At 56.9% G+C, this 20,691-nt stretch overlaps 2 protein-coding genes across 2 annotated transcripts in view; both read right to left on the bottom strand.

Annotated features, from left to right (window-relative positions):
- The window catches only part of CRYBG2 (crystallin beta-gamma domain containing 2), a gene marked incomplete at both ends in the record, with an annotated part of 28,922 nt that extends 16,134 nt beyond the window's left edge, over window positions 1-12,788 (bottom strand). The window contains 6 exons of the mRNA XM_081087199.1: window positions 12-124; window positions 215-262; window positions 655-3,193; window positions 8,367-9,094; window positions 10,610-10,679; window positions 12,682-12,788. Of these exons, the coding sequence (XP_080943325.1) occupies window positions 12-124; window positions 215-262; window positions 655-3,193; window positions 8,367-9,094; window positions 10,610-10,679; window positions 12,682-12,788 (3,605 nt within the window). The remainder of the gene's footprint in view (window positions 1-11; window positions 125-214; window positions 263-654; window positions 3,194-8,366; window positions 9,095-10,609; window positions 10,680-12,681) is intronic.
- Window positions 12,789-14,105: 1,317 nt separating this feature from the next.
- Window positions 14,106-20,340, bottom strand: ZNF683 (zinc finger protein 683; the record flags this gene model as incomplete). Its single annotated transcript, XM_081086101.1, is given in 9 exon segments — window positions 14,106-14,224; window positions 14,311-14,343; window positions 14,346-14,640; window positions 15,678-15,806; window positions 16,655-17,337; window positions 19,156-19,210; window positions 19,252-19,337; window positions 19,340-19,358; window positions 20,227-20,340. Coding segments are annotated over 9 exon segments (1,533 nt in total).
- Window positions 20,341-20,691: the final 351 nt, after the last annotated feature.

Below are 20,691 nucleotides of genomic sequence, written 5' to 3'. Positions count from 1 at the left end.
TCTGCACTCACCAGCCTCGGACCACTCTTATGGAGGCCACGTGGGCCCAGCTGGAGGCATCAGCAATGTCTTCCCAAACCTCCCTGCTGCTGCCTTGGCAGCCGGGCTCTGAGAAGAGGACCACCTGGACAAAACGCAGAGGGGGGTCCTCAGGCTCTGATTTGAGCTCCGGCCTCCTGCTGCCCCGCCCACACACTTGCCCTCCACCCCCTACCTTTCCTGGCCTGGTGTTCAGCTTGCCCTGGGTCTTCGATGCCGGGCTCTGGAAGGGAGGCAGTGATAAGAAGTCTAATAGGTTGCCTGCTTACTGCCTCCCACCACCTGCCATCCCAGGCAACCCACATCCTCCCTGTTAGCCTCCACCCCCACAGAGGGCACCACACTTGTCCCAACCCACCCTGTCCAGGAGCTGGCCCCCTATCACTCCCCTTCTCCGGCTTCCAAGAGATTGGAGCCATTAAGGTCTTTGGAACCGACCGTGCAAACCTCTTCCGTTTGGACAGGGAAACGTGGCTTGCACAGGATCACACCAAGCCATACCTCAGGCCCAAACTTCTGCATCTGAAGACTCTGCCCCCCAGTACCATGGTCCTCATGCCATCCAAACCCTGGTGAGGCCTGGCACCCTCCCTGGCCACCCACGGCCTCACTCACCCAGCCCTCAGGGGGCCTGGCGCACGGGGGCTTCTCTGGCGGCGACCTGTCACTGTAGAGCAGGGGCGGCTGTCCTGGCACCTTTCTGAGCCCTGGTGCCCCATGGGGAGGCAGAGCGGATAGTTTTGTGCCTAGTGATTCCGAGGGGGGGGCCTCCTTGGTGGCAGACACCCTACCCCCAAAGAAAAGACTGCCTTCAAGGCGGGAGGTGGGCCTCGTGCCCGCCTGCCGCTCTGGCCCTGGCTCCGGCTGGGAGCCCTTGGCATCTGTGACATGCTTCTTCATCATCTCCAGAGGCGAGTAAGAGGCCTGGGGGGGCCTGGCAGGGAGGAAGTCCCAGGAGGGCCCGGGCCCAGCTTTCTCCTGCCTGCGCTGGAGCTTCTCATCATCACTCAGGTAGGGGTTCTCTGGCTGCTGCTCCTCCTCCTCCTCTTCCTCCTCCTCCTCCTCCTCCTCCTCCTCCTCCTCCTCCTTTTCTTCCAGTGCTGGCACCTCCTGGGGGCTGGGTCCCAGCACCCAAGGCCTGGGCTGGTCCTCCTCGATCGGAGGCAGCGTGGCGTACATGGCCAGGTAGGAGGAGCGGGGGGCTCGTGGCAGCCGGTGGGTGCGGAGGATCTCGGGGGGCTCCATGCTCCGCAGGGTGTCCAGGAACATCTCCAGGTCAGCCGCCAGGACCAGCTCCTCCTCCTCCGTCGATGGCTCCGGGAGCATCTTGTCTTCAGTGGAGCCCGGGATAAGCCGGGGCTCTTGGCTGGCCTCTGCTTCCATTGGCTCTGGGGCAGCGGGGCCTCCTGGGCTGGGGAGCACCTTGCCCACTGAGGAGGAGGGAGCAGGGAGAACAGCAGGACCCTGGACAACCTTTTTTTGGGTGGGAGATGAGGCGGGGCTCCCTTCAGAGCCCTGGACAGCCTTATCCTCCTGGCGGGATGGGATAGCAGGAGCAATCAGGCCCTGAGCAGGCTCTTCCTTGGTGAGGGAAGCGCCAAAGCTGCCTTCACTACCCTGGACAACCTCCTTTTGGGTGCTAGGCCTGTCTTCCGGGCCCTGGACAACCTTGGTTGGTTCGGGGGATGCGGCAGCGGGAGCACTAGGAGCCTGCACAACCTCTTTCTGGGTGGGGGAGGGGTCCGCAGGAACATCAGGGCCCTGTACTATGTCTTTCTGGGTGAGGGAGAAGATAGGGACATTTTCAGGGCCCTGAACAACCTTATTCCTTGGGGAAGATGGAGCAGAAAGATTGTCTGGGCTAGAGACAGCCTGTCTTCTTGTAGGGGATGGGGGTTCTCCAGGGACCGTAACAACCTCATTCCTTACCCTGGGCATGATGGTGGCAGCAGGGGTATCTGTGAGCTCTTCCCTTTTTACAGAGGGCAGGGCCTGGGGTCCCTTGGGATCCAGAGCAGGCTGGGCCCTGGGGTGAGTGGGCACCACAGGCTGCTCAGGAAGGTGGTCGAGGCCCGGGGAGGGGGTATGGATCTGGATTCTGGGAGAAGAGGGTACTAATGCCTGGCCCTGAGAGATGTGGAGAGGGAGCTGGGTGGGGTTGGAGGCTCCCTGCACCCTTGGGACCTTATGGGCCTTGGCACCCAGAGCTTGGCCCTGGTCTGGGTCTGGATGGGCTGCAGGGACCTCTTGGTTCTGAGGTGGGTGAGCACCCTCAGGGATGCCTACAGGGGCCAGGGCAGATCTGCCTTTTGGCTCTGTTGTCCCCATCGCAGGCAGCTGCCCCAGGGCTGTGCCCTCTGTACTGCCCAGACCTGGACTCCTTGACACAGAAGCCCTGGGCCTGGGAAGCCGGCTACTGAGCAGCTCCAGGGCCTGACTGTGGCTGGGCGAGCCCTCAGGCCTGTGGCCCACCACCACTGCCCGGACAGCATTACGGCCCCTTGGCAGGGCCTCGCCCGGGAGCACTGGCTCCAAGGTCACAGAGCTGGTCACCCTTCGGTCCACATGCCCGCCTACCACCACAGTGGTCCGCACAGTGCGTGTCACCTGCCGCTCCTCACGGTTCACACATGGGTGGGGGCTCGGCTCACGGGGCCCCGGCAGGGGCACCAAGAGCTCCGTCCTGGCCATGGCTCCCAGGCGTGGTGGCTCAGTCTTAGGGTCTTGGGAGCTGCCATCACACTGGTCCACAGCCTCTTTCAGCCTCCTCACCAGCCTTTTCTCCTTGGGGGGTAGTGTGTACTTCTTGGAAAAGATGGGCCCATGGCTCTGGCAGCTCTTGGAACCAGCCCCAACCGGGGGGGCTTGATGATTCACAGTCTCTTCTCTCCTTGCAGCGAAGCCATTGACTTTGTCTCCACGGGGGCTGTACTCAAACATCTCCTCCTGGGGGGCTTCCATCCGGGCCTCCGACACCAGGGACACCTTGTGAAAGTGATGCCTCACCTCTTCCTTGGCAGGGGGCCGCTGTCGCCATGTCAGCCTGGCACTCACCACCCGGGCCTCGGCCCGAGCTGGGGGCCCACCTGCCTCCTCCATGCTGGGCCCCAGCAACCTGTTCTGAAGTGTCCTTGGCTCCCTGTGGCCCAGCTCCCTGCAGATGGTGCCAGGAAAAAGAGAGACAGGGTCAAGGGTGTGCGGGTGGCTCCCTGTAGTACAGAATAACTACCTCTGCCAAGATCAGGGTGGGTACCCTTAGGCAAGTCATGTGACCTTTGTTTCTTCATCTATAAAATGGGCATAATGCTCTCAGCCCTCTCCCCACTTTCAGGTGATCCCCTATACCACCGTCCTTCCATGGGTGAAGCTGTGGCCTGAGCCTGGATGGAGAGAAAGGCATATGGTCTGACCCACTGGTCTATGGATGGGGCTGGGACTCTAGTCCTCCAGGAGCCCCAAACTGGAAAACCAGAAAGCTAAAAACTAGGCAATTGTTCTGACCCTGTTCCTGCCATTATAAGGAAAGGGAAGGGAAAGGAAGGGAAGGGAAGGGAAGGGAAGGGAAGGGAAGGGAAGGGAAGAGAAGGGAAGAGAAGGGAAGGGAAGGGAAGGTAGACGTTGGCCTTGAGCAGAGCTGGGTTTCCCCTGACTCTGCCACTCACTAGCTAGATCACCTGAGTGGCCACTCTTCCCCTTCAGGCATCAGGGCTCCAACCCACAAAATCTATAATAATAAAAGTGTAATATGCTAATCAGACCAGATGTCCTTCCAGACGAAGCTGAGGTCCCGGGTGCCAGAGGGAAGCCGGTACCAGCAGCCGGGAGAAGGAAGGCCTACTCTTGCACGAATTTCATGCATCAGGCCTCTAGTGTTATAAAATAAGAGTATGTGCTTCATAGGGTTATTGTCAGGATAAAATAAGAGAGAAAGAACAAAAACTCATCTTATAAACTAAAATGCTGGCTCAAAAACTTCGGGGTGTCCCCTGGGAGAACTGTGAGCAAACACTAGCAGGTGTGCGTGTGTGTACTAGCACCCGCATGCAGCGTGGCCTTCTGGGTACATCTGTGGGTCTTAGGGAAATTCCTCGGGACCCAGCACTTGGACTTGCATGCACTTTCCCTCAATGTTCTCCTCTATGAGTGTTTCCCCCATCATACAGATGAAGAAACCAAGGGTCAGAGAAGAGGAGTGACTGGCCCAGGGTGATGCTCCTGCAAAATTGCAAGCCGGGGTTTGAAGTCGAAGCTAAGCCCATGTCTAGGCATCTTCCCTCCTGGCCCCGAGGCCAAGGCTCTGAGCACATCCAGCTGTGCCTGCGGTCCTCTCCCGCAGAGCACCTCTTACCTTCCCTCTTTTAAGGTCTTATTTCTTCTCTGAACCTCCTTGATCTCTGGGTCTCCATTACCTCCTTTATTAAATAGGGGGTGATTATAACAACTGTCTGAGGAGACTTCTAAGCTCCCTAGGAACTCTCTGGCGAACCTGTTTTAATAGTGACAGCAACAACAACAGCCATCTGCTGAGGGCTTACTCCGTGCCAAACAGCTTGCTAACTCCTTTACGTCCATTGCCCTATGGAATCCTCAAAAGAACTCCATGCACTTGATAACTCCTAAAGAGTACGGTATTAGTAAATTATGAACAAACATTCCCGTTTAGCAGATGAGGGCAGGAGGAACGTTCACGAGGGTTAAGAAACTTGCCCAGAGTTACACAGTAGCAAGAGGCAAGTCTTGAATGCCAGCCCTGGGTGCTTAATCACCATACAAAACTCCCTTATGTATTTACCTGGCCAATTGAGATGCAATGGTTTGGAAATGTGCTTTCAAAGAGGGTTACAGCAGGCCTGGAGGGGCCATCCAGCCTCCACTCTGACTTCCAAGTCACGCTGACCAGGGCAGCTGACCAGGGCAATCCTATTCTCAGGCCCCAAGGACCAGTGAAGTCAACCTGTTCATCCCCAGCCTCAGGCCCAACCTGTCTTCGGGTCCGCTCCTCCCCTTCACTAGGCATCCCTTAGACCCTATAAAGGAAGGTAAGACCAGAAATGGACCCATGCCCCCAGCTTCCCTCCCCCATCTCTATCTTCCTCTCTACTAAGCTGGTGGAACCTAGAACTTTGACCCTGCCCGGTGGCCCCAGCAGTGACTCAGGTTTTATGAGGGGCAGAGATGAAAGGGGCTGAGGCCTAGGGAAGCCTGGCCTGACTCAGGGACCGCTGGTAGCTATGACACATGTGGCCTGGCCCGAGACAGGGTCTGAGTGGCCCCAGAAAAGCCTTGTGTATGGGAAAGGTGGTGGGCTGAGATGGAGTCCCAATCCTTTCCCCAGGCAGAATTCCTGAGAGCAGGACACAATCAGACACGCTAGGCCCTGGATTCCTAGCCCTTCACTGAGGCCCTGACCCTCTCCCCCGTTCTCACTAAGGAGCCCCCTTTCTTCTAACAGAACCCCTGTCCTTGCTGGGATTTCCCCCACATGGAGCTTCACCCCCTCACTCCCCCTGAGTCTCCTCTTCATTTCTGAAAAACAATAATAGCAACTGCTATTTGCTGAGATTCCCTGTCCCTAATGGCATTAATAGTAAGGGGCAAAGCCAGGGTTCTAAGTCATTTATTTGTTCATTCACTCATTCACTTATTCATTCATTCAATGCTAAGTGCTAGGGGATGCCCTAGTCCAGTGATGGCGAACCTATGACACGCGTGTCAGGGGTGACACACGAACTCACTTTTTTGGTTGATTTTTCTTTGTTAAATGGCATTTAAATATATAAAATAAATATCAAATATATTAAGTGTTTTACTATGGTTGCAAAGATCAAAAAACTTCTATATGTGACACGGCACCAGAGTTCAGTTAGGGTTTTTCAAAATGCTGACACGCCGAGCTCAAAAGGTTCGCCATCAGTGCCCTAGTCCCTGATTCCGTTCATCCAAAGCCAACTTTCCCATGAAGAGTCCAGGGAGTCCAGGGGTCAGCAAATTACCATAAAAACAGGAACCACATTTGGAAGGCCCCATAGGCTTTGGCAAAGCAACAGGAAATCCGGTTCACAGGAAGCCATTGATAGTCAAATTAGATATTGTCAGTGACCTCCCAATAATCAGAATGCAATGCCTCTCTCACCCCAGCCCAGCCCCTGGACAACACCCCTGATAGACACTCATTCCACAAGCATGCGGTCATTCGCTTCTGCCTGCACACCTCTAGGGCTAGGGAGGTCACCATCTGACAGTTGACCTGACCAATCCCTGGACAGCCAGGACTGCTAGAATGTTCCTCACACTATGCTGGAATCTGCCTGCATATAGCTCCCCTTTTTGTCCTTGCTTTGAAGACACACCTCAATGACCCAGCCCAGCAGAAGTGCCCGTTCCCTCTCTTCTCCAGGATCCCATCTCAGAAGTGAATTGGTTGGCAGGGTAACCTGTGACCTCCACACAAGGTGTGGGGCTGAGAAGGGAGAGGCTGAGGAAGGGGCGGAGGGGAGTGTGGGAAAGAGCCTTGTCTAACCCAACAAGTCCTGGATTCTCCCTGCTTACCTGTGAGTCACCCCCAAACTAGGCCAAACCAGTCTACAGGCCCACATCCCACAAACACATGCTGCGTCACATCGGCACACACTGACACGCAGCCAGCCACCGGCACAGACCCAGGGAGTAGCACAGGCACAAAAACACAGACACTTACTAGTATGCTGACTTACACACACAGTCAAACACACAGTCAGAGCTACAAACACTCAAGAGACACAGCAACACACCAGTCACAGACACGATGGCACAGGCACACATTCATAATGCACGCACACAGTCAATTCACAGCCTACGGTCAAACACAGACACACAACCTTGAATGCATAGCATTCCCACTTGCAGTCCCAACTGTGTCCTGCCTCCCCACCCCCTATATTCGCCAATCCTGCCCCAGAAACCCTGGGGACATGGGAGGAGGATGTCCCTGGAGGTCCGCTTCCTCCTCTCTAAGGGCACCCTAGCCTCCCGCCAGAGTCTGTCATTATCCACCTGGACCAGAAATAGCCGGGGAGTAGCAGGTAAGGCCCCAGCCCCTCAGCTAAACCTATTGCTTCTGTCCTCTCTCCAAAGCCTACTCCTCCACCCCCTCCCTCACTCGGCAGCCCTCTCCCCCGCTGGGATACCGAGCAGATCTGAGCCAGCCACGCTCCCCCATCTCCCTCATCCTTGCCGCAGGACCAGTTACCTGCCTCCCATCCAGAGTCCCGGACATCCCGGCACAATGCCGCCAGATCTACCTCCACAGGGTCAGAGAAAACCCTGGAGTCCGCACAGCAACCACACTCAACCTTCCCTCGTCTGCACAGGGCCAACGAGGCCTCTGTGAGAGGCAGGATAGAGCAATGATTAGAGCACAGGCACCGCATTCAAATTCAGGCCCCTCACTTTCTAGTGGACGTTGAGCAAGTGGTAGAACCTCTCTGAGCCTTAGTTTCCTATTGTAATCAGGGCATGGGGGTGTGGAGCAGGAACAGTCCTACTCCATGGGGCTGTTGTGAGGATGAAACAGGATTATGCTTAGAAAACAAACCATAAATGACAGCTGCCACCACATTAGGAACTTCTCAGAGCCCCGTGTGAGGCCCAGTGCCCCAGGGCCATATTCACCCCTGCTCAGGTGAGTTTTAGGGAACCCACTCTTTCACCACTGAGCCCACCAAGCAGATTTGGGAGAATCATTTCAAAACACATAAAAATCGAGGCTTGGGAATCTCAGTGCCCGTTCCTGTGGCCGCTGACACAGAGCCTGGAAGGTAATTATTGCTGCGACTGAGGTGTTATTAATAAGCATCCCTGCTATTTCGGCAGCCCGTCTCTCTGGAGTTCAAAGCATGATCCTGTAACTACCTCATCTCCAGCTACAAAATCTACTGGACAACTCAGGGACCAGAGAGGTTAAGCAATTTGCCCCAGGACACCCAGCACCTTGGCTAGTGCCTATTCCCAGGTGGGTTCTGTGGTCGCCTGAACAGAAGCAGGGAGTGGTGGGTGTTGCTGAGGGGAAGGTGACCACTCTCCCAGCCTCTTTATGAAGGATCTCCCCCTCCTCAGATGGAGGGGGGAGGAGAGCAGCAGTGGGTTCAGGAGGTAGGCTGTGGGTGAGGGGAGGGAGAGGAAGGCAAGGTGAGTGGGGAGGGGATGGCAGTTTCAGCTCATGCTCAGGGAGCTGAATGAATGGGCCTGGAGTTGAAGAAGTCTGGAGGTGAGGCAGAGACCCCAGAAAGGACAGCCAGGCTAGTTTTTCCTCCCACGGCCGGCCCACATGGGGACAGACCTGTACTCACCGTGTGTGTTGGGACCCAGGTGACCAGCGGGCCTGGATCTCCTGCTGCTGGGCCGTGCTCTTCTGATGCCGTGGGGCTCTTAGCCGGGGCTCCTGGGGCGGGTCAGTTGGGCACCCCGTGATGGGGCGGGGCCCCTGGGGAGGATCCAGCCAGGCCCTGAATTCCTCAGGGCAGAAGGGGTGAAGAGCTGGTTGGGCCGGTTTGGGCTCCCCGCCCTCCTCCCCAGGTGTCAGCCCACGCCCCTGCAGGATGACAGTGATGTGGTAGCGGGTCTTCCTGGCAGAGGTTCGCTCCGGTAGGATCTGGGCTGGCTCTGGCAGTGCTGGCCCTGGGGTGGCAGGCTTGCCCTTTGCCCCTTCTGCCTTGGGAAAGGATGCTGGGCGGGGCGGCATGTCTTCCACGGTGCTGGGTGGCTCAGGATTCAGAGGGACCTCTGGGGCCATGTATGAGGTTTGCAGGCAAGTGCAGTCTGGGGTTTCCTGTCCCAAATGCCCAGGCACTGGCACGGGGCATGAGGGGTGCCTGGGACCAGCGGGGTCTGCTGCCAGTGCTGGGCTCTCCAGCTCCATGGAGGGATAGTTGGCCATGTCAGAGGCGCTGCCCACAGCTGGCCTCTGGAGGCGCCCCAGGGGCTGAGCGAGCCCTCCTGAGCTGTGTCGTCGCTTCCAAAGCCAGGAACCTCGGCTCCCTTCCTGAAGGTCCCATTCTGAGCAGCTCTGGGCTTGGGTCTGAGGGAAAGCAGAGGCAGCGGCCTGGTGACAGCATCTTCCCCTGCCCTCCAGGCACTTCATCACCCCGACTGCCCTCCTTGCACCGGAGAAGCAGAGCTGTCCTAGGGGAGGCGGCCAGGGCCATGAGAGCTGGGCAAAGGGGCAGAGCTCCGGGAAGACCCTTCCCCACTCAACTCACGCCTCCCATTCTACGGTGAGGAAAGAGACCCAGAGAAGACACCGACATGAATAAAGTCACACACGAGGGCCCAACTCTCAGGTCAGCTGCTGCTTCCCCAGCTGCCCTGGGGATTAGGGGCTCGTGGGCATGCCTGCCTCAAGCGCCCATGGCCTCTGCCTGCAGCCACCTCCCCAGGACCCTCCACCTGAGATCCCCAGGCACACCTGGGCGTAGAGATGTACCTGGGACATGAGGGAGTCAGGGAAGAGGGTTCCCCTGAAAATGGGACACACCTGACCTGTGTCTGCTGTTTCCCCTGGGGCCAAGTCTGGCTGTGGGGGTGAGGGGAAAGGGCCCAGGATCCCAGACCCATAAGGACACTGCCTCCTTTGTCCCCCCCACCACCCCAAAACCCAGTTTTCAAGGAGGTATTTATGCTCTGACAACAGAGGAGCCAAGTCTGGGTCAAAATTCCTTCTAGCAGGGACCCTTGATCCCAAATGTCTCCATTTACTCATCTGTGAAATAGGTGCAGCCTTTCACTCACCAGGGGCTGAACACCTCAAGAGACAGTAGAGGACAATGATTCCTGTGGGGGCCTGGAGCAAGGCACCCCGGGCTTGAAGCCTAGCTCTGCAATTCCTAGCTGCAGTACCGCTTGCATCTCAGTTTCCCCATGTGTAAAATTGGCATGATAATAACAGTACCCGCTTCCTGGGAGTGCTGTGAAGATTTCATGAGATAATCTATGCAGAGCACCGGCACATAACGAGTACTCAATTACATGTGAGTAATTACTAATGGTATTCAGGACCACAGAGAGACACACGGCTGCGTGAGCCAACTCCAAGTGGAGGACACCCCGTGCTGCCCAGTCCCTGGCTCAGACGGGAAAACTGTGGCCAGAAGGTTAAGTCACTGGCCCAGCATCACCCCTGGGGGGTCCATGCCCGGAAGTGGGTTAAAAGGACAAAAGATGGGAGGGAGGGAGGTCGAGCTAAAGCAGGAAGTGTGGAAAAGGGGGTCCTGGGAACAGGCGGAGACCCTACATGCCTCCCTGGGGCCCGGCGTTAGGAAGCCCATGTTTCCTGAGCATCTAGACCCCATGCTGGATGTTCTACATCCATTACCTCATGTCTCACAGCAGCCCTGAGAGGCATTATTGTTCCCATTTTGCAGATGGAGAAACTGAGGTTCAAAGGTGAGGAGTGATCTGCCCTGGCTCACCCAGTGAATAAGTGACAAAGGGAGGATTAGAGAACTCCAGCTGCCTGACTTACGAGTCAAGGTTCTCAGGGCCTGCCCCTCCCCCACCAACCCCTTCCTGGCCTCCCCTTTGCCTTCTCTCCTACCTTGAGGCTGACATTGTTAGTGCTGCCCTGGCCTTGGGCCAGGTCAGGGCAACTCTGGCCACCCCAGGGCCTGAAAAGGAAGCACAGGGGGAAGGGAGTGAGGTAGCCTTCTCCTCTCCCACCCCAAGGCTTGACCCAGCGGCCTCTCTCACTTCTCTCAGAGCCCACAGCCTGGATGAGCTCCTGAAATCTGGGGAAAGGGGAAGCTTGTACAGCAGCCTCCTCTCTGCTCCCTTCCCCAACTGTCCACTCCACCCCCAGAGACAGAGAAAGAGGGCTGGGCTTGGAGAAAAGTGGGGACTAGGCCTGTATCAGGGCCAGAATACAGAAAAGCGACAGTGCCCTGTAATTCAAAAGCTCGCCATTTGCTGAAGCACTCCCTATGCCAGGCTTAGCACTGGGTATTGTGCCTACATGATCTCCCTTAAGCCTCACAATAACCCTAAGAGGTGGATATTAGTGCCCCATTTTTCAGGCAAGGAAACGGAGGCCAGAGAGGTGAAGCCTAGAATCACATGACTAATGAGCCTTGGGAGTAAGACACTAGGACCATCCTACTCCGAAGGCTGGTTGGACATCACCACACAAATGGGGGGCAAGATGAGGATGTGCCTTGGCTGCTGGCTGCCTCCTCCATGCACTCTGACCCCCACCCCGGGAAACTAGCAGGAATCGGAGGCTTGTGCCTCAGTTCCATTCTCACAACTGTGAGAACTGAATCCAAGTGCGTACACGGGATGTGTCATTGCTACTGCAGGAGCCTCCGCAGTCCCTCCCCTGCCCTCCACACCGCTGAATCACCCATGCCCCAATCCCACCTCCTCTCAAGTGGGGAAAGGGAGGGGCAGAGCCACCTGGGCCTATAGGGCAGGTTTCTGCCAGGCAGGGTAAAGGGAGAGGGCGTGTCTTCCAGCGGGGTAGGGCATGGCACTAGCAGGGTGTGGGCACCACCCCCCAGCTCACTCAGGCTTCCCAGCATAGGGTGGCTAGGCCCTCCCTGCCCCTCCCCTCTCTCTTTGGGGTGAGAGAGCAGTACAAACCCTTCCCCTCACTCTGCCTCCACCACGCCCCCATTCCTCCCAAGGTGAGCTGAAAACAGTTGTGTCATGATAAGATCAGAACAAATTGCTGGGTAACTGAACTGTACAGACACACAAACACCCCACCCTCTTCTGGGATATAGGCCCAGGAGCTACTGGGGTCCTCGATTCCAGCTCCTAGCCATACACAGCCCCTTTTTCCTCCCATTCAAACATCAGCTGCCAGCAAATGGGCTCGGAGAGAAGAAGTCATTTGTTCCGAGTCACATGGCCAGTGGCAGCGGAGGCTAGGACAGACTCTGGCCCCCTGGCTTGCAGGCCTTCAGTCTCTCAAGGCAACAGAGCAGCCGGGGCTTCAGGGTGAGCTCTGGAGTCAGACTGCCCAAGCTTGTCCTCCAGCCCCGCCACTCCCCAGTCGTGTGGTGGACAGGGCGCTTTGCCTCTCTGAACCTCCATTTCCACGTCTGAATCACACTGAACACCTGTCTCATGGAGCTGCTGTAAGGATGAAATGAGATCATTTAAGTGAGCCACTAAGCAAGTGGCAAAGAGAGGCTGATTGCTATTGCGACCTGGGATGACAGGGAAAACCTCGCCGTGGCAACAAGGGCAAGTGCAGTGCCGCCCAAGACAACTCAGGAGCCGGTCACAATCCTAACAGAGGCTCAGGAAGACCAGAGGGAACTGGCCTGTTATGTGGGAATCAAAGTCCACACAGGCGGAAGGAGTCATGCATCGCCTTTACTCTCCTCCGTAAAGAAATTGTCTGCAGGCGGCTAGATGGGAGGGAGGTCAAGCTAAAGCAGCCTGACTTAAGGAAATCGCAAAAGGTGTTTTAAAGTTTCCAAAGAGCACAGGGACTTTATAAAGGCCGTCTTCGCATTTACACATCCAAAATCGACACATTTTTATGCTCCGAGACACTCACATCTCACATACGCGTATTTTAATATCTACTACACTCTCCGACAGACAGCTACACACACACACACACGCGCGAGAGCACCCACGCGGCCCTCCTCCATCCCTCACCTATCCCGGGCTCTGGCCTCCTCCGGGGTCCGCTTCCCCCGGCGCACCCCTAGCCCGGCCAGGCGACGGACCAGGCGGAGCCCCAGGCCCTGGCGCCGCTCGGCCATGGCGAGGGCAAGGCCCCGGGCTCGGGACGTCGGCGCACCTGACCGCTTCGGGCCGCCGGGCCCACCCGGATCCGCTCTGTGCGGAGAACCGCCTACTCCGGCCCGGCCCCCAGAGCAAACAGCGGTCCCGCCCGCCCGCGTGCCGTCGGGGACCCACCCAGGTGCTGCCCGTACCCGGGGGCAGCGAGTGCGCTTTGTAGGGGCCGCCCGGACCCGGCGACAGAGCCCCTTCTCCCCCAGGCTCTGCCCGCGCGCCTCGGGGTCTCCTGGGGGCGCCAGGGCCCGCAGATCCCGCCACCCCCGAAGCAGGTCTACACGAGGAGGGCGGGGAAATAGGCATCGGGGTGAGCTGGGGCCGGGGGGCGGGGCTGAGCGCAGGGTCTTTCCCTCCCCCACGAAGGAGGGGCTAGAACGCAGGGGCGGGGCCGTGTGCTGGAATGGGCGTGGTCTCGTCGACTGGGCGGGGCCTTACCCGTGGTTGTCACCTGGCGGGGGGCCAAAGCGGTGACTGGGTGGGCTTGGAACCGGGACCTTGATTACCGGTGGGGGCTGAAGCCGACCCTGCCCTTGTCAGCAGTGGTGGGCTCTCCGGTTCTCTGTCCTGGAGATGGACACAGCCATAATCTCCACCAGGACCCCTGGGGAAACCGCTCTGAAACCCACATGGTTGGGAATGGCGCCCTGCTGGCAGATGTCCAGCTATTGTTGTTTAATTACAGCCACTGTTTGCTGTGAGATAGCCTGGACCTGCTGCCTCCCAGCTGCTGCCTTCCCACCTGCTGCTGCCTCTGTAACTCTCGAGTGCGGGTAGGGGACACCTTGCCCCTCTGAGGGGATCCTCTAGGACTGCAGAGAGAAAGGCCAGCAGGAGGGTCCCAGTTCCCCAGGCTCTCTTTGCCGGTTCTTCTCTGCCTATAGTCCTTGCAGGGCCTCTACCCCTTCCCTGAGCCCAGCACTCCTTAGCCCTTTGCCCTCTGTGGTGACTGGTCCTAGCACATGGGACATCATGCTTCTGGGTCATGGTGGACACTGACATCCTGTGTTCCTGCCCATCTACCCACACAGGGGGCTCAATCTTGGCATGTACAGGCCATGCATGGCAGGGAGTAACCAGTTGAGGGGCACCGTGGCCTCCTAAGAACTAAGACAAGAGGCGATGGGAAACAGCAGACAGACATCTGGACAGATGAGAGAGCAACTTGCCCCTTCTTGGCAGCACAGTCTGCACCTTGCAGAGGCCTGGAAGGCTGGACTGTCCATCGGTGAGCCGAGATGAAGGACCTGGTCCCAAGAGGGAGCAGAACCCAAACCCAAGCCTCAGGTAGTGACTGCAGGCACCCACTCCATGTGTGGGCAGCACAGGCTCTTCCTGCCTGTCTTGACCTGCTGCAGGTGAGTTGTGAAGTCTGGCAAATACACGGCGGCTTTCCCCTCCACTGTGGAAGCTCAAGAGGCCTCAGCTGGTTATAGAGAAAATCCTTTAATCGCTCTGCCCCTGCCCCTCCCAGAGCAGTCCTGACACCCCTGCTCAGGCTGGCTGCCCTTGCTTTCCCGGAGATGCTGAGGACACCTTAATCTTGTCAGCTTCCTGGCCCACCTGCCTCTCTGATGGCACCATCACAAGATCTAGTGCCCCTTGGTGCCACCCGGCAAGGCAGGTGAGAGATGCCAGAGGTAGGTGGGTATGAGCCAGGCTGCAGGGCAGTGGAGCGTGCAGCCGATGGTGCAGCTGCAGGTGAACGTTCTGGGAGAAGCAACTCGGGCAGACACTGCACTGGAAGGGCCGGGCCCCTGAGTGCAGGCGCAGGTGCGTCTTGAGGTTGCTGGAGCTGCTGAAGCGCTTGTGGCACGTCTGAAGGGAATGAGCACTGGCATCAGTTGTGCCCCCCCAGCTGGCTCAGGATCTCTGCTCCCCTTCCCCACTCCCTCCCCGCTTCCCTGTAATACAGACTCTGAAGCTGCCCCCCCTCCCCCCAGCACACACACACACCACCCCAGGATTCCACCCTGGGACCCACAGTGTCTGGCACATTGGAGCCAGGCAGACCTGGTTGGTATCCTGGTTCTTTAATTCCCTGCATGGCCTTGTATGGGTGACTTCCGCTCTCTGAGCCTTGTCCACCTTATTGGTAACATGTGACTGTTAATACTTAACTTCATCGGTATGATAGACTGAACGAGATAATCACATGCGACCTTTACGAGTGGGGCCGCCGCTTCGTGGGTATAATGAACATTTCCTGGGAGCAGCCACATGCTAGGAATTGGTCTCACGTAGTCTTCCCCAGGACCCTGAGGAAGCATGACTAAGTACTAGTGCAGCCCCTATACGACAGTGAGAAAGCAGCGGCTCAGAGGAGCGGACCACTGGCCACAGGCCCCACAGCAAGTTGGAGGCCGAGCAAGGATTTGAACCCACGTGGCTCAGACTCACAGCCACTGTGCTGCTTCCTTTCTGTTTGTGTCAAACAGGGCAAGAGTCCCTGCCCTTCTGAGCTCCCAAGTGGGACTGTGGAGGCTCAAAGAGGGAGAGAGCCAACCTGGGGCTGATGATATTTATATGCAGTGTTTGTGTGCTTTGTACACATTCTGCCATTAACTTCTCCAGCAGCACTGGAAAGAAGGTAATAGGTATCCACCCCCACCTTTACTATCCTCCCCGCACAGACTTACACCTCTATTCCCCACCCCAGACCCCAGGACTGACCTCCAATATTACTTCCTGGCCCTTCGGGGCTCAGAGGGGTCATTTTCATGCTCCTCCCCTTCCCTCCCTGCCCCGCCCTCATCTCAGGAGGATTGGGAATGGAGGCCACAGGGCCCTCCCCCAGGGGTCTGGAACTCCTTCCTCACTTGCCTGCAGGAGTGCAGGGGGGAGAAGGGTCTCACCAGGCACTTGTGGGGCCGCTCCCCAGTGTGCACCAGGCGGTGCTTCTGCAGGTGGGCGAGCTGGGTGAAGCTTTTCTGGCACAGGGCACACTGAAACGGCCGCTCCCCGCTGTGTACGCGCAGATGGACCTGAGCCAGGTATGGGAGGAAAGCTGCCAACTGCCCAGAGCCCAGCAGGGCCTGGGGTCCTCTCTGAACCTCTACCCACATCTCCACAGGAACTCATTCTGGCATCAAGGCCTCTCAAGCCCCTTGCCTCTCTGTCACTCCCCCCTCAGGGCCTCTCTTCCATCCCCCAGGTACCCCCTCTCTGTTGCCCTGAGGGAGGGAGGTGGCAGTGGTCAGAAGGCCAGGTAAGGGGTAATGTATCTCCTGAGCAGTGCTTCTCAAAGTGTGGTCCACAGACCAGCAGCATCAGCAGCATCCGGAAGTACATTAAAACATTAAAAATGTAGATTCTCAGGCCCCACGATGACCATCTGAATTAGAATCCCTGGGCTGGGGCCTAGGAATCTGCATGTTTACTAGCTCTTTTGGTAGTTTGAAGCTCATTAAAGTTTGGGAACTCATGCCTGAGGATCAAGAAGGCATCTCCCTCAATAATCATAACCTTTCCTCAACTTCAGCAATGCCAACTTATGCATAGCGCTCATCTTTGCTGACATGGAGGTGTGCCCATGGTCGCCCCCTGGTGGACGCCAACGGTACTGGGCGCTGGTTTGTGAGATTCCACTTGACAAAGGCTGGTCCTCAGTTCTATGGGTCTCACTGAGACCTACTCCTTCGCCCACTGAACTTCAAACAAACAAACACGAGGAGATATAACTGGGAATCTAGAAAGAATGGCTTTTCAGGAAAGGACTTTGCACTAGATGCTGAGAGAGAGACCGTGATCAAGGTCTAAATTCACCATTAAATTAAAAGATGCTGGGATGCTGGGGATTGGGGGAGGGCATTGGAGCCCAGGAGGACGGTACCTTGAGGTTGGAGAGCTGCCCGAAGCTCTTGCTGCACACGTTGCATTCGTACAGGATTTTGCCATTCTCTTTCTTCAGCGGGTAAGGCAGGGCTGCTTGGGAGCCCAGTGGGGCCCGCTTTGCTGGAGCCGCCCTGCCAGCATGCTCCGGTGCTGGGGAGTAGGTCCTGGCAGCTCCAGGGCCTGGAATCGAGGCCTGGGACAGTGGGATTTGAACAGAGGCTTGAGAGGACCCTGGGTAGGGACGCAGGGTCTCCCCCCAGGAGCTGTGGTGCCCAGGCTCACTGACACTCATCAGCACACTGGGCAGAGCCCTGGTGGGGTAGGAGGTATCTTGGGGCAACATGAAGAAAGGGTGGCATTGGACAGAAGGGCCTCCATAGGTGAACAGATAAGGTGGGGGCAGGAGAAGTGGATATGCAGGGCAGAGGGGGTGAAGGAGGAATGGGAGTTCTTTGGAGATGGGTATGGGTGGGGGGCAGGAGCAGAAAGCCAAGGAGCTGGAGCACTTTCCATTCTGCCAGGGGTTTGGGGAAGAGCTGTTGTGGGGAGAGAAGGACGGGCAGGGGGCCTCCTCATCAGCTCGTTCCTGCTGGCTTCCCATCTTATCCCTGCTCAGATGGGACGTGGCTGTGAATTTGTCGTCATCAGTGGAGCTGGCATGTGGCCCTGGTGACTGGCGCTCTGAGAAGGAAAGGGAAGCCAGTCAGGGCCCCACAGGCTGGGCCAAAGTGCTGCTCCCATCTAGCCTGCCCCCTGGGGTTGGCGACTGGACAAGACCTTTCCTCTCGCTGGACTTTCCTGTCTGCAATCACACTTGCCAAGAAAAGCGGCCAGTATTGGTGCAGTGCAGAACAATTCTAGGGACAGGAAACCACTGAAGAAGCCTGTTAGACACCACGTGGAGCAGTCCAGTGGGCGGTTGGAGTGTCAAGGCGAGGTCTGAGCTGGAGATATAAATTTGGGTGCCTGGGGCCCAGATGATATCACCTGAGGATGACACTAGGTCTGCTGTGCCCAAAATGGACACCTGAGATGTGTCCACACTGAAATTAATTAAAATAAATACAATAAAAATTTCAGCTCCTCGGTGGCACTAGCCACATTAAAAAAGCTCAGTAGGTATGAGGTATGATATTAGACAGCACGGGCATAGAACATTTCCATCATCGCAGGAGGTCCTAGCACACAGTGCCACGCTAAAGAGAACAGGAGAGCAGAGGGAAAGAGGAGGGGAGAGGAGAGGAGGGGAGGAGGAGGGAGAGAAGGGAAGGGAAGAGGGCTCTGGACTGAGTTCCGGAACAGGTGAATATTTAGGAGGTAAGTAGAGAAGAGCTTTGCAAGGGGACTGAGATACAACAGACAGTGAGGTAGGAGCTAATCAGGAGTGATATGAAGTAAAAACTATATATATATATAATAAAAGCGTAATATGCTAATTAGATCGGGCAGCCGAATGACCTTCCAGACGTCATTCCGGACATCCTCCTGGACAAAGCCGCCATGGCGGGGGTCGAGGCAGGGGTGGTTAGGGGGGCAATCAGGCAGGCAGGCGAGTGGTTAGGGACAATCAGGCAGGCAGGCAGGCAGAGTGGTTAGGAGCCAGCGGTCCAGAATTGTGAGCGGGTGCAGGCCGGCTGAGGAACACACACACACACACACACACACACACACACCCTGTGCATGAATTTCGTGCACTGGGCCTCTAGTGTGTGTATATATATATATATATAGTCTGCTTGAATTCTCATTCATTCACTCAACCAGCTTTATACTGAGCTATTTTGCTCCGTGCTCTTACAGGGGGTGGGGGTAAGGGATAAAGTGCACAACCACACAGTCCCTGCCCTCTGGGAGGTCACAGTGGCCTAAGGCAGGGGTCCTCAAACTACGGCCCGCGGGCCACATGCGGCCCGCCGAAAACATTCATCCGACCCGCCGGGTGTTTTTGCCGCCCCTGCCTATTGCTTAACAGCTGACTAGTTTTTTTTTAAACTATAGTCCGGCCCTCCAACGGTCTGAGGGACAGTGAACTGGCCCCCTGTTTAAAAAGTTTGAGGACCCCTGGCCTAAGGGAATGGCGTATTAAAATGCAACAAGCCTAGAACATAGGGATAGTGAGAGCTGACTTTTATGGAAGAAGAAACTGGCCTCATTGATGTTCCCAAGGTCTTTGCACTAAAAGAGCAGCACCGGACTCCACCCCAACTCCCAGTCAGTGCCCCTCACTCATGATAAAGACCCCTCTGGCTCAAAGAGGCGGGCAGGTGCCATCCTACAGCCTACACCAGATCCCACTGCCCACCTCCTCTGGCTCAGGGGTCACCACCTCGAGAGCCCCCGGCACCCCTAGGTCAGGGCTCCAGGCCAAAGTGTGCTCGTCAAGGGTGCCTGAGGCTCTGTCCGTACCAGTGGCACTGGGTCCCCTCCCCCTCCCCCCTGAAGCCTAACAGCGCCCCCACCTCAGCCTCCACCAAGTGCAGCCCTGGCGCCTGGACTTACTCGTGTTCTGGGAGTCCTCTCTGAGGCCCTGTGGGGCTATGCCCTGGGGTGCCGGCTGCAGGGAAATAGGTAGAGATCCAGGCTCCGGGGGCAGGCCAACAGGGCAGGCCTGGCTGGTGTCAGTGGCAGGGGGCACAGCCAACTGGCACAGGATGGGCCATGGATGTCCACTGTGTCTGGAGCGGCCTGCAGGCTGGGAAGACCTGGAGGGCAGGGGGCAAGGGGCTGGGGGCTGTGACTCCTGGGTCCCTGGGATGATCCCACCCCTAGTTTGGTTTCCAAAGCAGGAGGAGAAGCTAAGAGCCACTCACCCTCACCATATCTGTCAGTCAAATGGCTTCCCTTTCCCTCACTCAGAGAGTCCTTTCCCCGGGGACTTTCATGTCTACCCAGGATCACCTTCCCGCTGCCCCTAGAGCCCCTTACCTAGCATTCTTCCCACCTCCCTTCCTAACCACCCTGGTCCCACCATGTCTCAGACCATCTACTCTGTTTTGAATGGAGCCAAGGACAACTTGAAGAAAATCCTCATCAAGACTGTAAACCCTCCCTGGCCTGTTTGGCTCAGAGGTTAGAGCATCGGCCTACAGACTGAAAGGTCTCGGGTTCAATTCCAATAAAGGGCATGTACCTCGGTTGCAGGCTCGATCCCCAGCCCCAGTTGGGATGAGTGTGGGAAACAACCAATCAATGTGTCTCTCTCACATTGATGTTTCTCTCTCTCTGTCTTTCCCCCTCCCTCCCACTCTCTCTAAAAATCAGTGGAAAATGTCCTCGGTGAGGATTAACAACAAAGAAGATGGCAAACCCCACAAGATGGGTCCTAAGGCCAAGGCCACAATCATACAACCAAGCCTCCAGTGGCCCTGCCCCTTTCTCATGGCTCACAGGAGAGTCTGGCCCCCAGGGCACAGGAGAGGGTGTCTGGCACCTCAAGGGCCCATCCCCATGATGCACTGGGGCAGGGGTGCTCAGAACCAGGGGACAATGGGAACTCAGGTCCCTCCAGATTTCCCCCACTTCCTCCTAACGTCCCCTCCCTCCATAAGCAGGGCTGTGATTCCACCTCACCTGGTCGTCTTGGCAGGACTGGAAGTCCAGGCTGGGGGACAGGGAACTCCCTGTACTCCTCAGGGGCTCGGTCTTGTGGCAACAACCCAATTCTGGAGCAGGTCCCCCCTTCATGCCACCACTACCTGCTGGGAAGACAAGTCAGTCACAGGTGAGCAGTAAAGGTCCTCCAAATGGCATGGCTTCCAGGGCTGGCTCTCCCATTAAACCATCATGTGACCTTGAGCCAGTCACTGCCCTCCCGGCCTCAGTTTCCCTATCTGCAAAATGGGCGGGTTGGACTATTTGATGTGTAAGGACTCTCTCAGTGCTGACATTTAGAAGCCAATGATGTGCTCCTGGTAGGTGCGGGAAGAGGCTCGAGTGGAGACTAGCCAATCAGAGGTGAGGAGTGAGGAAGAGAGGAGAGAGGAGGGTCTTCATGAAGGTTATTCACAAGTGAGCTCAGAGATCTGAGGGAATAGT

The sequence above is a fragment of the Myotis nattereri genome (genome assembly GCF_964212035.1).
Source record: "Myotis nattereri genome assembly, chromosome: 3".
In the NCBI taxonomy this organism is placed as follows: Eukaryota; Metazoa; Chordata; class Mammalia; order Chiroptera; family Vespertilionidae; genus Myotis; species Myotis nattereri.
Note: the sequence above shows the minus strand (reverse complement) of the source record. Positions and strands in the feature narration are given on the sequence as shown.